This window comes from Pundamilia nyererei, unplaced genomic scaffold (genome assembly GCF_000239375.1).
Source record: "Pundamilia nyererei isolate P.nyererei 1_Seehausen unplaced genomic scaffold, PunNye1.0 scaffold00052, whole genome shotgun sequence".
In the NCBI taxonomy this organism is placed as follows: domain Eukaryota; kingdom Metazoa; phylum Chordata; class Actinopteri; order Cichliformes; family Cichlidae; genus Pundamilia; species Pundamilia nyererei.
The window spans coordinates 1,653,029-1,669,800 of NW_005187453.1; the positions used below are offsets into that span (position 1 = coordinate 1,653,029).

At 37.9% G+C, this 16,772-nt stretch overlaps 1 protein-coding gene across 2 annotated transcripts; it reads right to left on the bottom strand.

Annotated features, from left to right (window-relative positions):
* Window positions 1–364: 364 nt before the first annotated feature.
* On the bottom strand, window positions 365–16,365 carry LOC102211212 (sodium- and chloride-dependent GABA transporter 2-like). Of its 2 annotated transcripts, XM_013910911.1 has the most exons (16): window positions 16,307–16,365; window positions 15,891–16,091; window positions 15,615–15,749; window positions 14,714–14,854; window positions 14,485–14,599; window positions 11,761–11,808; window positions 10,986–11,115; window positions 10,171–10,305; window positions 8,506–8,609; window positions 8,280–8,404; window positions 7,739–7,851; window positions 7,526–7,663; window positions 7,202–7,304; window positions 4,125–4,225; window positions 1,251–1,397; window positions 365–1,019 (listed from the first exon to the last, which is right to left on the bottom strand). In XM_013910911.1, exons 2-16 carry the CDS (start codon window positions 16,078–16,080, stop codon window positions 852–854), a joined length of 1,893 nt encoding a protein of 630 aa, XP_013766365.1. In that variant the 5' UTR covers window positions 16,081–16,091; window positions 16,307–16,365; the 3' UTR covers window positions 365–851. The 2 variants fall into 2 exon arrangements, with proteins under 2 accessions (XP_013766365.1, XP_005733514.2); XM_005733457.2 differs by lacking the exons at window positions 365–1,019; window positions 1,251–1,397; window positions 4,125–4,225 and adding an exon at window positions 4,851–5,017.
* Between the last annotated feature and the right edge of the window lie 407 nt (window positions 16,366–16,772).

Below are 16,772 nucleotides of genomic sequence, written 5' to 3' on the forward strand. Positions count from 1 at the left end.
CCTTGTTGTAACCACAGACATGCGTGACAAAAAAACACGGTAGGAAGATAAATGTAATGCTTTTTTTTTCTTGATACAAAACAGGAAATGTGAGTTTAATTGATTAAACTGACTTGCATAGAATAGACTGGGATATTTAGCGTGTTGATATGTTATATTGTCATTGCTTGCACAAGCTACAACCACATAAAACACAAAATCATCCATATCTGTCCACTTTTATTGATTGATTTGACAGATTACAATATTTTCAAAAATTTAAAAAATGGTTTACAAAATAGCAACCTTTAAATTCATGAAAAAACTTACAGTTTATTACATACAGTAAAATAATCAAACAATTCATATTCAATGCAAATGGCCTTAATTTCACTGGATGTGAAAGTTCTGTATGTATATTGCATTGAATGAAGACAAGAAATTTGCATTTTTTTTGGTAAAAATTGACCAGAACTCAAATTAAGACGTGTTTTAATGCATTATATTTTAATGCGACAAGGCACAGATTTTGCATGTCAAAGTTGAGGTGTTATGAGGTGCAGGTCACAGGGGATAATTTATATGTAAGCTAAACTATTATTCCTCATGACTCCATAAGTGTTACAAAAAGCACAATGTTAAATCAGCAGAGTGCTCTTTTAATCCAGTTACAGTATGCAGGATTAGAGGTATACAGGTACATGTACAATGCAAAGGACTCTGTTATTCATAAGCAAAAGAGTAGTAAGGTAAAAACTCATGTTAACAAAAGAACAAACAAATACCCCTGAAGACCCTTAAGATATAATCATTTATATAAAAGGAATATTTTTTTCTTAATAGGTGAAAATATAAACTTTCATCAGCAAACATCAAGCACCACCAGGTTCTTCCATTACCAGCTTGTCTTCTCTATACTCCACCCTCATGTCTGGCTGCCCCTGTGCCTTGACTATGACATAATTAAACAATGTGAGCCCTGGGTTATGTGGCCGACTCTGGCGCAGGTCACTGGATGGTGTACTCATGTTTTCAGGATCCTGATTGTTTTTAGAGAAATGCAATTAATGTAATGAGCTAGTCACACAATAGAAGAATCTTACAAGTGCGGAAAAATACTGCTTTAGCTTTATCCTAGTTAATAATTTGTATTAAAAAATATTTTATTATAGTGATAACACATTTCATTTTAGATGCCTTTTAAAACACTCAAGGTCACCTTATATAGAAGAGTTAAAGAAATAAATACAAGAAAATCTGAGTTCACTCACCCTATATAGTGAGACCAGAATGAATACTGGGATGCATATCAGGGGTGTAAGAACAAGCAGAAAGCCCAGTGTGACTCCCCAGGTGCCAGGCTCAAACCCATATACAACAAGAGGATGACTTTGCACCAGGTTATACAGCAATGTAAGCTAGGGGATAGGAGAGAGTCAAGTTAGAAAGACAGACAGCAGAACAAATGCAGTACCGCTGCAGCATAGATGAAACAAGATTAACATTCATTTGGAATCATGTTTCAGGTGATTCTACAAATGTAAGTCAATTTTTCACTCACTTTTAGCTTTGTTTTTGGTCCTAACATCCTATTGGCCTATCCATCTATATGAGTACATGGCTGTCAGTGGAAGAATTAGTTTTTAATTAACAGTTAGGTCCATTATTTGTTGGATTAAAACACCTTTTTTGTTGTTTTGCCACTGTACACCACCATAGTAGATTTGAAATCAAAGTACAGACTTTGAGCTTTTTAATTCAAGGGGGTTTGTTATCTGGTCGGGAATTAAAGCCATTTTTATCGACAGTTCCCCATTTGTAGATGCTTACATTAATTGGGTGACAATGACAAGCTTTTTTGTGGATTAAAAAACTAAAATAAAATATCAGTTTGCATATGTGAGTTTTAATTTGTATCATATTTGCTACACCCAGCCTTTTTTGATGTTATTTATTATTTTAAAAATGTGCTTTCTTTTTTTGGGGGGGGATACCGTTAATGATGTAGATCTCTAAAAAACTGAATATCAAATGTTTATATTACACTTGCCATTACAAGGTTAAAAAGAAGAAATGCACTTGTATCACAAAGGTAAAAATACAGAGAATGGAACAAACATTATCTGAAGCATACCATATCATATATACCATATATACCATACCAATTGAGTTAATGTTTTGGCATCGATATGTATGGCAGCCAGAGGAACTGAATAACCAAGTGTTAAGTGAAGACAGAAATAGCAGGAAGAATTCTCAAGTCTATAGGACTGTACTCTCAGCTTAGATTCAGCCAAATGCTGCAAACCTCTCAGTGCCCAAATGACCATATTGCAAAAGCAACCCAAGAGTTTCTCAAGGCAAAGAATTTATTCTTCACTGACAAAGTCAGTCACATGATCTCAGCCCAAAAAAGAGCATGCTTTTCATTTTCAAGTCAAAACTGAAGGCGGACAGACCCCCAAACAAAAAGCAACTGAAAGTAGCTTCACCTCAAGGGAGGAAACAGCATTTGCTGATGCCCATATCTTCTAGACTTCAGGCAGTTATTGACTGCAAAGGATTTTTTATCCAAGTATTAAAAATAATCCCCATGTTTGCAATTATGTTAGCTTATCCAATTTACTTTTAGCTGCTGAAAATATTGTATGAACAGTTCATATAATAGTTTCCCTTGAAATGAAGCTGAAAGTCTGCACTTCAATCACATCTTGATTGTTTGATTTCAAATCCACTGTGGTGGGCGAGAGAGCAAAAGCTACAAAAACTGTCCTTGTTCAACAAATTATGGACCTAACTGTATGAACCAAATGTGCACAAGTAAAACCAGCTAACTGCTTTTTCTGAAAGTGTAATTTTATTATCAAGTGAAAATAAAAAAGATTATGAAAAAATCAAATAAACACTTTGATATTCCCATTTAACTGCCTTAATCTGCCCACGTTGTGTCACAAGAAAGTTAGTTGGACCTTATAAGCTGCCAGCAAATACACTGTGGTGGTAGCTGATTAAATAATGAATGTAATCTTATCTGCAGTATAGCATTATGTTAGCAATCACACTACAACAGTGACTGGACACACCTCCTTAAGCAGGTCAAGGCACAGAACACATCCATCCCAGTGATGCAAAGGACTGCACTGAGGATTAAACATGCTCAGGCGCAGCACACATCACCAAATGTGTGACTACATGTGACTGTAGTCAGCTCATTTTCATTGAGAGCTGAAAACAGTTGTCTGAAGCAGCAGATATCAACACTTTGAAAGCTGTGACAGAGAATCAAAACACAGGCCAACCATAGCGTGAGCTGAAAATCAGTCTGCAGCTCCATGAGGAAGGGAGGTCCAGACTTGAAATATAATTCTCTGGAGATTTCACATAGTTTCATTGTCTTCTAAGATTCATTTGATGCTTTGTGATTATAAAATCACTGCCTCCAACTCTGAAATTACATTGTGCTGATCACGTCTGCAATGACATGATGTTCACATAAAAGCATGAGCCTCACTTTCTCCTTCCCGTATGTGTATTTATGTGGGATACTATGGGAAGATTTAATTGGATCTCTTGCTCATGTTTGTGCAGGTAATGCCTTCTGGATTTTTTTTATGGAAAAATACAATAAATAATATGACTTCCTGTGTATTACAGAATTTTCAAGAACTTTATACTCCAGCTTTTGGTGCATAAAATGAAAAACTAGTGTTTTATTTGTCTGTGTATTTCACAGCTGAAAGATTATGAATTTCTCTAACCAAGCTAGCCAACATTACCCTATACTATCTTGATAAAGAGTGAAGTGTTAGGTTAATTTCCGATGCAAAAGCGTTAACCTTGGGACTTTAAAAACCAATGAATGATGTCATAATGGATATGTCCATCTGTTATATATAGTCCATGAGTTCACTGGCAGTTAGTTCACTTCCCCAACAATCGTATCTGTACCTGACAAATGTAATCTGCGTGCAGTAAAGCAACCAAAAACTGGTTGTCAGAATTAGTAACAGGTATAAAACAATCAATATGAATAAAAAGATGAGAGGAAATTGGCATTAAAGCAGAGATCCAGTGTGAAAGACAGAACAAAGGCACAAAGCAAATGAATCAGATTAAAGAGATATGATACAGGAGTGAAGACTCACCCCGCAAATGAGCGGCGTGATGAACAGCCAGCAGTACTTCAGCATAGGGAACGGATGATACCCAATCATGTCTTCAATGTTGTCATAGAAACGATCTGCGCCTGTAACATGCACAGCAATACAAGGGAAACAGAACTGTTTCAGTTTTACAGGAACTGCTCTAACACTTCATGAATACAATGAGGAGTTGAAGTTTCATCTTAACTCCTTACTTTCACTTTAACATTTAGACATAGTTACTAGTTACTGTTCTGTTCCAGCTTTAAACCACAATGTATGATCAAAAGTTAGTTCGACAGTTGATATAACATGTTTGTGATGATATGCTATGTTTGGTTTTCACTAAGAATGGCGCAGTGCATCATGAACAAACGTCTCAACTTTGGTCTTATCTGTCAAAGGACATTGTTCCAATTAATAACTGACATTTGATTAGCAGCTCCGGACTCTACTTACTTATGGAAACTTTCTTTTTCACATTGCAATAAATATCCCCCAGTAATATCAATACATCTTGATATACTAATTACTACAGTTTATAAAAGTAGCCTATGAAAAATCCAGTCACAATGGATTTTGCAATACAACATCACTAACACAAATGCTTATCTATGATGATTCAGTACATGAGGAAGGAGGGGGAAAGAACAACAAACAAATCAACAAACATCACGAAATAAAACTCAAAATGACTGAATTAAAAAAATATGTTTTCCAAATGAGAAGAAAATGACAACGCATGGGACAGCAGTGTATAGGTTAATGAGGAGCTGAGTAGGAGGAGTTCAATTGGAGATGAAGATTAGAAAGCAGCTCACCTTCATTTCCTACCGAAAGAGGCAGAGACATTTAAAAACAGGAGTAAAGTTCTATGAGATTGGAAAGTAGACGATCTGCAGAATGGAGAGACATCCACATATTGATTTTCTTGGAAAATGCATAATAGCTGAAGAATTTGCCAAACCTACTTAGGAAGGCAGACACAGCTCCATGAATGATACAGTAATCAACCTTGAAACTAACTACAACTTTACAGAGGCAGAAAGAGAGTGTCCTCGCACTATGCTGTGTTGAGTATCTCAATACTGTGTAGACTCACTTTGAAGAATAAGGGAGGCCAATTGAATGAATAAACAGCTAACAAAAAAGGGGGAAGGGGAAGAAACACATCAATATCTCCATGTGCTTCAGCAGAGTATGATAATACCAAAGAACAAGCAGTTCAGGAAATTGAAAAAATCTTTTCGGTCATAATTAGTTTCAGTCTCATGAAAGAAAACTGCCTGGATCCATAAAATACAGAGACTCTGAGAAGTGAAAATAAACCAGAAAAAAGACAAAAGATATGATCTATTGTACACTAATGACTTTGTGATAAGTCTTAAAAACTAGCTATACAATCATGTCATGACACTTTTGTATATGACTTTCAACATTAATCAAAAGTGCATGCAGTCACATCTACTGATCTGCTTGCACCAGATAACGACTGTACATTTGTCAAATGTGTCTTTTAAAAATACTACAAAATACAACATTGGCAAAAGGTAAGATTCAAAGTGATAGACTCTAACAGAGAAGACATGTGACATATCAGAGCAGTGCTGGGAGCATTATCTATCACCAGAGTGAAAGAAGCACAAACAAGAAAGATGAAATCACGAGTGTGTAAGTCTGGCTTTTATATTTTTTGTGACCTTTGGAGCCCAATCAGTGATGGGCCCCAAAGGCATGCCTGAATAAAGCCGTAAGTGGGTGTGTACAGTACTGTGCAAAAGACTTGAGCCAAGACTTGGGCATCAGCAATATCTTGTCAGGAACCTGGCAAAGATGCTGGTGGCACTGTGGCAAGCTTTCTTATCATGTCTTTAAGTAGTCTTTAGGAATAGTTCTCCAGGCTTCTTCAAATTTTTTCTTTGCATGTTGGATGATCTCTTTCACAACAATCCCGCACTTCTTCAGTAATGCTTAGATCCGAGCTCTGGGGACCAATCTTGACTGATACGAGTGTTCCATTGTGTGTTTCTTCTGCAAAATCTGTTTTCAATTTTGACAAGATCTTCAACACCACTGGCTAAAATGCATCCAAACCACAAAAAAGCCTCTAGCCTGTTAAAACTGGTTCGTTGTTAAGTTGTCTGTTATGTGTAGACATAACACATATTCATCCCTTGAGTATAACGCATTTTGTTTTTGTTTTTTGCTAGAATGATTTATAGGTCAGTGTTAAGTGCCAACAACGTGTTAACAACAACAACAACAAAAAAACATACCTCTGAAAATGGTCAGATATAAAAGCTGGACTGAAAATGAGTGAAAAACCAGCTGGTGTCCAAAGAAAGCCTGGAGAACTATCGCTCAAGAACCACTTTACAAAATTACAAGAACGTCTGGCATCTTGGAAGCAAAATATAAATTGATGAGGAGTGGCCCAAGACTTTTACACAGTACTTGTGTTTAAAATGAATAACTGTAGTCAGTGAGCCTCACTGTCAGTGAACATTGTTATATATACTCCATTCCCCATTCATGGTAAAAGTTATCTAGCTTTAACCGTGTGCAGTAGCAGAAGTAAAATTAAATAATATTAGACATAAATAAACACACAATACTCTTATCCCTGCATCATCATTAAAATGTCACTTTTAATGCTGGTCCTATAGCTGTTTTAATTTTACTTTGGACAGACCCCAACAACTGTTTCAAAGTTGGTCCCTAAAAGATATGCTTATAAAGATGGAGATAAAACGATTCTGCTGATGAAACAAAGGCTCTGTATGAATTGCATAAGCTAACTAGATATAATAAAGTTCTTTTCTGTAGCTACTGTGGATGTACTGCAGTACTGATGATGTTGATATTCTAAAGATAAATCGATAAATCACATATTCCTATTATTTAGGTTATTAGTAAGACTGTCATCTTACTAATAAAGAGCTAAATTAGTATGCTTTAATGCAAAAACATTTTTACATTTAGAGAAAAATACTTTGAGAAACAATTCAAAGAACTTAGAGGAAGATAATTACTTTTGCATGGATAAATTCTGCAGCACTAGTTTAGAGCCAATAACTTACCATATACCCAGCCAATAACAATGGTCTCTGCGCAAGCAATAAATAGGAGGCTGGTTCCACTTGGACCATATGTGTCAACCAGCTGGAAGAGGACGATTCCGCCCTGAAACAAGAAGAGAAAAATTTAAAAAAAACAACCTTCTGATAAAACTGTCAGAAGGGCTGTTTTCTCCTTGTCTGTTTTTAATGTCACCATTATCAGAAACCTATACGTGCAACATGAAATGGAAAAAGCTTTAACTACTAGAGAATACGTGACCTTAACAGAATAGTTCACTTTCCTACTTTATTTCAACAAGTGCTGATAGTGCACAACCAGCTTACTTCAGTAATGAAGGGCAGCCCCAAACAGAAGCAAACAATAGCGATGACCAGAACCAATATCTCTCTGGCACACGGCCTCCTCAGATAACGTGGAAACAGGTCAGTGAGGGCTGTGGCCAGGCTCTCCACACACACAAACTATGAACACAGAACTGAAGATTAGCTTATTTTGATTTTGATCTGATCCTGGGCATTGTGCATTGCATACAATACCTGACTATCTAGGCCGAGCAAAAGGAGCATGAAGAAGAACAGCACAGCCCAAAAGGACGAACCAGGAAGCAACGACAGAGCTGTAGGATAGGCAATGAAGGCTAAACCAGGACCTGTATGAAGAATGTGAATGCATCTATTAAAACATGACATGCGCATTCCAGGGCGTTGTTAAGGTCATAGCTTTAAGCTGTACCTGAGTTTGGAGTCTTAGAGATGAAATAATCCCAGATTTAACGCAAAAAAAAAAAGGTAAACAAATTATAGACAGACACAAATAAGTAAGTGGTCATTTTGTGGGAAAAACTGTATCTCCTCATCTTTTGAGACACTACATTCCCAAAGAGGAAAAAAGAAGAAGAAAAAAAAAAACAGCATCACAACCCTCTGACTCTATCTGAACAGAAAGTGACATCTTGTGGGCATTGGATGAATTAAAACTTTAACGCACAAAAACTAAAGACAGCATGTTTACAAGAATAATTTATCAGGTAATTATTTAGGAAACTCTATTTTACTTCCTTGTATGCAATTATCTTACCACCAGCTGAAATGTCTTCCAATGAAATGTTAAGGTCCTGAGCCATGAATCCCAGCACTGAGAATACAGCAAAGCCTGCAAAGATACTGGTGGCACTGTTCAGACAGCACAGTGCCAAACAATCCCTGGAACAAGACAGAGAGACAAGCCAAAAGTATCGAAAAAATTAAAAAACAAAACAAAAAAAACAATAAATGTGATGATGTCTGCCTTTAAGGAGGCTGACCTGTAGCAGTTGTTGTTGTATTTGTTGTAGCTCCCCAGAGCCGTCAGCACACCCTGACAAACAGCATAGGAGAAGAACACCTGAGTCCCTGCATCACGCCACACCTGGAGAGGGACAAGATTTCTGACATGTTTTGAAGCTGAAATTGTTAAAATAACTGAAGGCATTTCAGATCCAGTAGATTAAGAGCTGTTTTTTTAAATTACCCAGGTATACAGCATTTGCATATTCCTGCTTTGCTGTTACCCTGTCATAAATTACAACTACATGAGAGAGCATGCACATTGAGGCTTGTGAATGTGGGCAGGCTTGTTTTCACTATTGTCTATCTGCAGGCTACAGTCGTGACAGCATCTGGATAACATTAGAGACGCCACAGCTCTGGCTTGCTCATGACAGACCTGGCAAGGCTCCAAAGCTATATAGAGGCCTCTACTCTGACCCAGTGGTGGGCTTGGTTTATTCCCTGCCTTGGGTCAGAAATGGAAGTCTGAGACTGTGGCAAATGATCTTTACATCCTATTCTGGACAAAGAAGGAACTGTTATGTCCCTGGAATTAATTATATTTTGAAGTCCTCTGAGCTTCTCCGCGTACATATTCAAACACGCACACTGACACGGAGACAAAAGGAGACACATTCACACAATAAACAGACCGCAGATGTGGGCCAGAACTGAACCACTCCTCTGCAGTGCACGTGAAAACAGACAATCGCACGCTAAAGCAAGTCTAGAAACTAGAATGACTAGATCTGCTTCCAAGACCATCTGGCACTGCATAAATCTGCCCTGTAACTATAAGCGCTTTCACCTGCACCTCTCCAAAACATTATTTTCACACGTTTTCCCACACTGCATTGGGGCTATTGGGTTCCTACAAGGGTAGCAATACTTTGTCTTCTAACTCAAACGGTCACATGTGACATGACCAGATCGTTCCCCTGATTTACACGATTCTTCTTTCTGAGATAGTAACACAGCAACTGAGGCAAACAGACAAAGACTGGACAGGAGAGAGATGAGAAAACAACCGATAAAAGCAAACACCAAAGGGCTTCAACTCAGACTAGGGTGGAGAGGGCTGAAGACCTGCAGGACCCGAACAACCAAGTGTCGTAGTGACAGAACATCCTAAAAAATACAGAATGAAGATTAAGTGTGCTGTTTAAACGCAAATATAAATTAGATTCACTGACTCAGCTTACAAAAGATACTTTTTTGCAAGGTAAAAATAATATTTAAACAGGTTACTTCAGGCCCTTATTTACATTCCTTTATGAGGAAGATGTATATGTTTTACTGAAGATCATCTTTGGGTTGCTTTTCCTGTTAAGGCTATGTCTTGGGACCGGAAATAGAAGTCAGGGCAAAGAAAATGGAGGGGGAGGGGTGCATAACTGAGGATAACAGGACTTTGTATTCATCCTGTTAGAGCGGAGAGAAATCCAACAGACAGTGTTGTGTTGAGAAATGAAGACAGGCAGATGATGATCTGGTTGTTGATGACTTTCAGTGCAGATGGAGAACTCATTCTCACTCCATCCTTCACACTGCGGCTTTCAGATGATGGTAAAGTGGCCGTACTGTGTGTCGTGTTTGTGATTTTTGCATTCCACAACCAAACACTTCAACATAAACATTTGATAATCAGAGTGAGCTCTTACATCTGGATCACTAAGTCTGGTGAAGTCGGGCTTGAGGTAGTATTTCAGGCCCTCTCCAGCTCCTGGGAGCGTCACTCCACGGATGAAGAGCACAAAGAGCATCAAGTAGGGAAATGTAGCAGTGAAGTACACCACCTACAAACATATAAATGCAGGTTGTAGTTTTGCATACTTCTCATACACTCATCCGTTGGTTTAAAGTTGCACATGATTCGTTTTAGAATAAACAAAGCTATAAGCTGCAACTGTCTGGCAGTTCCTTTTGTAATGGAATTTCTGCCACCACCACCTCCTGCAGGAAAAACACTTCTCGTACACTGCCATGTGTTCCACTGTTTATACCGGATAGTCATTAACTTGGTTTTTATTGCTGTTTTGTCTTCATGTAATAGAAAGGGATAAAAGTCTGCGGCTAGAAGTGAGGTTAATGAGAACAGTAGGCCTGAGCCAGAAAAAGCACAGTTGGGATCTGTAAAAACAACAGAGCTGAAGCAAAGAGTAAAATGCTGTCAGACGAGTGGGGGTATTATCTGTCTCGACAGCACATCAAATACATATTTCCTGGTTAATATTAACATAACTGTCACAAACACCCAAGAAATATCACACAAGCAAGCTAAAAGTGCTGACTGACAGCTTGTGCCACCTTTTTAATAGGGAAGGGTTTATAAGCTACATATTTTTGCAGACTGAGAATCCCTTCTTACCCACCGACCAAACGGGAAAAATGTAACACATCACTTTGCACACCATTATAAAGCTTTAACAGGGACAGCTTTAACAGCTGATATCCTCCACGTTAAGGAAATGCTTACCTTTCCAGTTGTTTTGATTCCCTTCCAGATGCAGAAGTAACATATGATCCAGGCAAACATAAGACACAGAGCCAGATCCCAATGAATCTTACCCAAAGACATGTTTTCTGATATTCTTAACACACGGTTACTATGAAAAAAGAGACACGTGGGAACACATGAACACATGGATGCTCTCCAAATGCTGATGAATGCTCACTAAAACCCCCATTCTTAAAATCTTCTCCCACTGCAAATAAACAGATCCTCATATATACGTCAAAAGAACACCACCAAGCATCTCATCATGAATACGGATGTTGAAACTGCTCCCTGTTTATTTTGGATGAAAACGGTTTAGATTATAAATGGGCACAGCAAAGAGCACATATTGTTTTCATTATGGAGCACAGCGATTTCCCAGTATTTGTTCTCACACCAAATCAGGAGGTTATCATGTGAAAAGAGGCAGCCATGTTTCAACATGTCTAAAAGAGAGAGGAGCAAACAACTTTGAATGAGAGTTGGAAGTTCAATAAAAATGCTATTATTCAGTGCTATTATGTCTTTTGAGGAATGTAACTGGCTGCTTGTTTTATTTGGGTGGCCTCGGTTCAACTTATGTTGGCTCACTATTCACACCGTGTTTTCTAACTCACAATTATTTTTTGATATCTGGGAAGCATTGAAAGCTATTGTTGAGGAATTTTCCACCCAAAGACAAGCTAAATGGGGAATTTGACTGTCCAGCTCTTCTAATGTTCAAGGAAAATAAAAATATGAGTGAGTTTCTAACCTCCAGAACTCCTCTTCTGGTGACGTGCTCATCAATATTGTTTCATTGCTGGAAAGAAAAAAAACAAGTGTATAAGGAGGGGTGAAATTAATCCTTTAACATTCTAACAGTTTCATAAAGACCACAAACACATTTATTTTCATAGTAAATGCATTTTTAATTTTAAGTGGATCTTATATACTCAGTTTTGGCCTCAGATTTGTATTGTTCAATCATGAAATAATCCATATTTATCATAACGGGACTTGTTAAAAGCCTTTACTTCATCCTAATAAACAAACAAAATGTTTGAGTTATTCTTGCTGTAATCGGAAATCTAATCAAAAAATAAGAATATAATAATTAAAATGTAATAATTCTAATGTTTACATTTTTCAACCCACACTGTTTCTGCATGTGTGTGTGTGTGTGTGTGTGTGTGTGTGTGTGTGTGTGTGTGTGTGTGTGTGTGTGTGTGTGTGTGTGTGTGTATTTGTCTGTATTTCTTTCTGTGCAAATGTGACCTTGACCTGTGTGTGTGCATCTAAGGACCCAGCCTAAATAATTGTCTGTTGTCTGAACAACACGATATGTCTCAAATCAGGCGATTGCACATCACACTAGGTGGTTGGTTGTTAAAGTGGGATGTTGGTTGTCTCAGAGGATGTATAAAACCCTCTACAGATAACGATTAGGCATGTCTTTCCTCCGGGCATCATTGAAGTGAGCAGATTAGAAGACCACCCAGTGGATTTATCCTTCTTTTTCCAACCCACTATGGATTCATTATTTTTGAGATTTGCTCTGGTCAATACCGGAATCATAGATTGGGACTTAGAGGAAGTTTTGGGAACTTTGTAATGGGTTCTACCTCCTCAGAAAGAATTTCTGAAAGAATTCATCTACATCCAGGGTGTTCTTTCTGTCCTCCACTAAAGCCCCATCAAAACTGGTAATGAGTTATTAGCAACAGTTTAGATTTCATTATTTTATATTTTAAAATGTGTTACTTTCTTGAAATGTTTAAAATTTAAACTGATTTTATTCTTAATAATCGATGAGCCGTTTGCTTTGCCCTTGTTAAATTGCTTAATAAAGTATCCGATCTGAAATTAAACTTAATTATGTGGACGTTCCCTTTGGGATTTTCTTTTTAAATGAAAAGGTAAAACTTGGGTATGAGTTTGAACATCTACTTTTGTGAGGATCTTATAGGTTATTCTAGCCTTTAAGAATTAACAGATCCCTGAGGCTACCTGTCCAGGTCACCAAAGTAAATTTTGTAGCAAATTTGCTGGCAAAACTGATTGTACCTTATTCAGGGTTGGTAGTGTGGTGCATCATCTAAACTATTGTGGTACTACCCCTAGGATCAGACACTCAGGCAATTTCAATGGAGACCTAGTCCAGACTTCTGTACAGAGGTAACTGGGATCTTAACAGGCTTTAAAGGGTGAAGTGACTTTTTGTGCACTATTGCGTTGAGATCTGGTGACTGTGGAGCCCATTCAAGTACAATGAACTTGCTGGCATCTTCAAGAACCCAATTTAGAAAAATCTGAGCTTTGTGACATGGTGTGTCATTCTGAGGCTGCCATCTGAAGATGGGTACACTATGGTCACAAAGGGATGAACATTGTCAACTCAATACTCAGTAAGGCTGTGGCATTTAACTAATGCTCAGATGGTACCAAGGGGCCCCAAGTGTGCCAAGAAAATATCAAATTACACCACCAACAATAGCCTGCACAGGCTCACCAAATTTGGCAAGCCTGTGCAAATTGTAACCTCCATTTCCTGTTCTCAGCTGACAGGAGTGGCACCCTGTGTGGTCTTATGCAGTTGTAGCACATGTGCTATGTGTCAGAAAATAAGGAATAATAGGTCCACTTTAGTAAGAAATATCACATAAATGTCCAATCAATGAAGATAATAGGAATATCTAAAGCAGTGAATATAATAATGTAGAGAAGACGTTGCATTAAATATACCTTAAATGTGGCACATTTCAAACATTTGACATTAAACTAAAGCTTGACAAGTCCTTTAGATTTATTTGGTTGCTTTTTACCCTCATATTATCTTTATATTATCCCAAGGTAGGAGTAAGTAAGCATTTCCTACCCTGAAAAACATTTACAGTACATCTGGAAAGTATTCACAGTGCTTCGCTTGTCCTTTTAATTATGTTACAGCCTTATTCCAAAATGAATTCAATTATTTTTTTCACCTTAAAATGCTAAACACAATACCTCATAATGGCAAAGTGAGAGTAGTTTGCTTGTAATTCTTGGAAATTTGTTTTTAAGAAAAATAGGCATTTTTACCTTTTTTGGACTGTGGAGCAGTGAAGACAGACAGGACAGTGAGGAGAGAGAGGGGAAGTCATGCAACAAAGGGCTGCAGGTTGTTTTGATAAATTTGTAAGAATTTCAAGCAAATGTTTTTCATTTTGTTATTATGGGGTGTTGTGTGTAGCATTTCGATGTAAACCATGACTTTAATCCTTTTTGGAATAAGGCTGTAACATAACAAAATGTGGAGCAAGTGCCGTGAATGCTGTCCAGATGTTGCTGTAAAGCATGGGTGCGTTTCAGAGATGCTATTGTGCTGTTTAATCCCATGATTACTATTAACCTTTTCATAGTCAGACTCTTTTCAAGTCCACATAAAAAAAATTTCAGTTGAGCAGACAGAGTGGGGACAGTTCATTTGTACAAATCAGAAAAACAAAATGCAACTTACTAAGTTGTATTCTCATAGTAGTCCATTGAGGTGACGTTGTGTAAGAATGACCAGTTGGACCCGGCCTGAAACAGTTGGGGGTTTGCAAAGATGCTCATGCGACTGTGGCACGAGTCTAAGTGATTAAAGAAAGAGGGATAAAAGTGAGAATGTTAGCTGTTTTCTCTTAAGTCTTGAAAGAAAAATCACTGCTTATCAAATACAGATGGGTTTAAGCAAGCATTCTTACCAGAGTTCCACCAGTTGTCACATGTAGACCAGGGCAGGGGACTTTTGAAGGAATTTATTAGGTAGAAGATAGCCCATGCCAAAACAATAATGTAGTATATGTTCAGATAGATCACAATCACTTGGGACGCAAACCCCACTCCTAGAGGACAAGTGACATTTTAGATAGTTAAAGGACATTTTTGGCTGCTGTCTTCTTTTCTTTTATGACAAGAAGATAGAAAGTCAAGTCAAGTCAAGTCAAGTTTATTTATAGAGCACATTTAAAAACAACCAAGGCTGACCAAAGTGCTGTACAGTAAATACAGATAAAAATACAGTAAAACACGATTTCGTAGTAACACCTCGCTGATAAAAAGAAAATAAAAATAAATAAAACAAATAAATTAAACCTTTCTAAAAGCCAATGAAAAGAGGTGAGTTTTAAGAGCGGTTTTAAAAGTTTCTAGGCTTTTGGAGAGTCTGACGTGAGGAGGTAAGCTGTTCCACAGTCTGGGTGCAGCCACAGCAAAAGCCCTCTCTCCCTTTGTCTTTAATTTATACCTGGGAACATCTAAAAGCATCAGGTCGGCTGACCTCAAAGATCTCCTGGGGCGATAAGTACTAAGGAGTTCTGACAGGTAAGAAGGTGCAGTGCCATTTAAAACCTTAAAAGCCAGCAGTAACATTATATAAAAGCAAGTCCCAGCACCATGCACGGTTAACAAATCCTCCCTTTTATGTAATTATGTTTGAAAGTTAGATAACACCTAAGTCAGCTACTGGATCTGAAGCTTGGAATATAGACTTAGCCTTCTATATGTGACTTTCTTTACTGCTAACTGCTACACTATTGTTTTTGCAATTTCCACAAAGAAAGCTGTCAGAAATACGCAGTTCCTAAATGTGAGCCTTGTTTTTACCCTGAAACATGGGACATATCTTCCTCCAGGCAGTCACCCCACCCTCACTGGTGTACTGTCCCAGCGCTGTCTCCAAGAAAAACACGGGGATGCCACAGAAGAAGAGGAACACGCAGTAGGGGATGAGGAAGACACCTAAAATTATAGACACAAACTATTTCATCAGCAGGTGGGTTTGTTTTTTTGTTTCTTTTTTTGATTTTTTTAATGAAGGATCCTTATCTATTAGTTGAATGTTTCCATCAGAACAACTCTCCCACAAACAGAACCTCTCACCTCCTCCGTTCTTGAAGCACAGGTAGGGGAACCGCCAAACATTTCCGAGGCCAATTATTTCACCAGCCATAGAGAGTATGAACTCCATGTTGTTGGCCCATTTTTCCCTCGACAGAGCCCCATCCTCAGGAGCCTGTTTTTCTGCCTCAGAGTCTGCAGCAGGAACATTCCCGGTTGTTTCCTCAGTCATGGTCTTTCTGTCTTTTGTACAGCATTTAAATAAATATCATGGCATACCTGTTATATTCTCCCCGTCTTTCTTGCATGCATGCAAATATAGATCATGAGCTTTGTAATTTAACTGATGAGCCTCACATTTGCCCTAATAACGATTATTAAAGAGAAAAAGGCACAAAAAAATAGCATTTCATTTTTTCCTCCACTTTCTCATCGAGATTTGAATTGATGCAACTTACCAGTGAGCTTGTAGCGAGCGCCACAGTGAAATTCCTCGACTGTATGAGCGAAGTTTGCAGGAAGGTTCTATTCTATTTTCTATTGAGGGGTGTGCCCTGAAGGATAAGTAGCCACGCACGCCCTGGATGCGCCATCCCTACGAAAATGCTCGTGGATTTTACTCAAACGTCTCAACAAGCGGCGTAATGTCACACACATGCACACAACAGCCATCTCAGTGCGTGTGTTATGCACAAGTAATTGCAGAAATTACACTTATTGTCATCAGATGGAATAAAATTATGCACGATTGTATATTATCGTAGAATAATGATAGTAGCGTATGTAAGCTATGTGTGTTTGGACCCAAACTTCTAGACGCCTTAATTAATCTGGATGCTACCCACTATATAAACTGCCTAGGGTACCATATGATTATCAACATCGACACAGCTTTTAGGAAATAATTTTATAACATGCAAATTC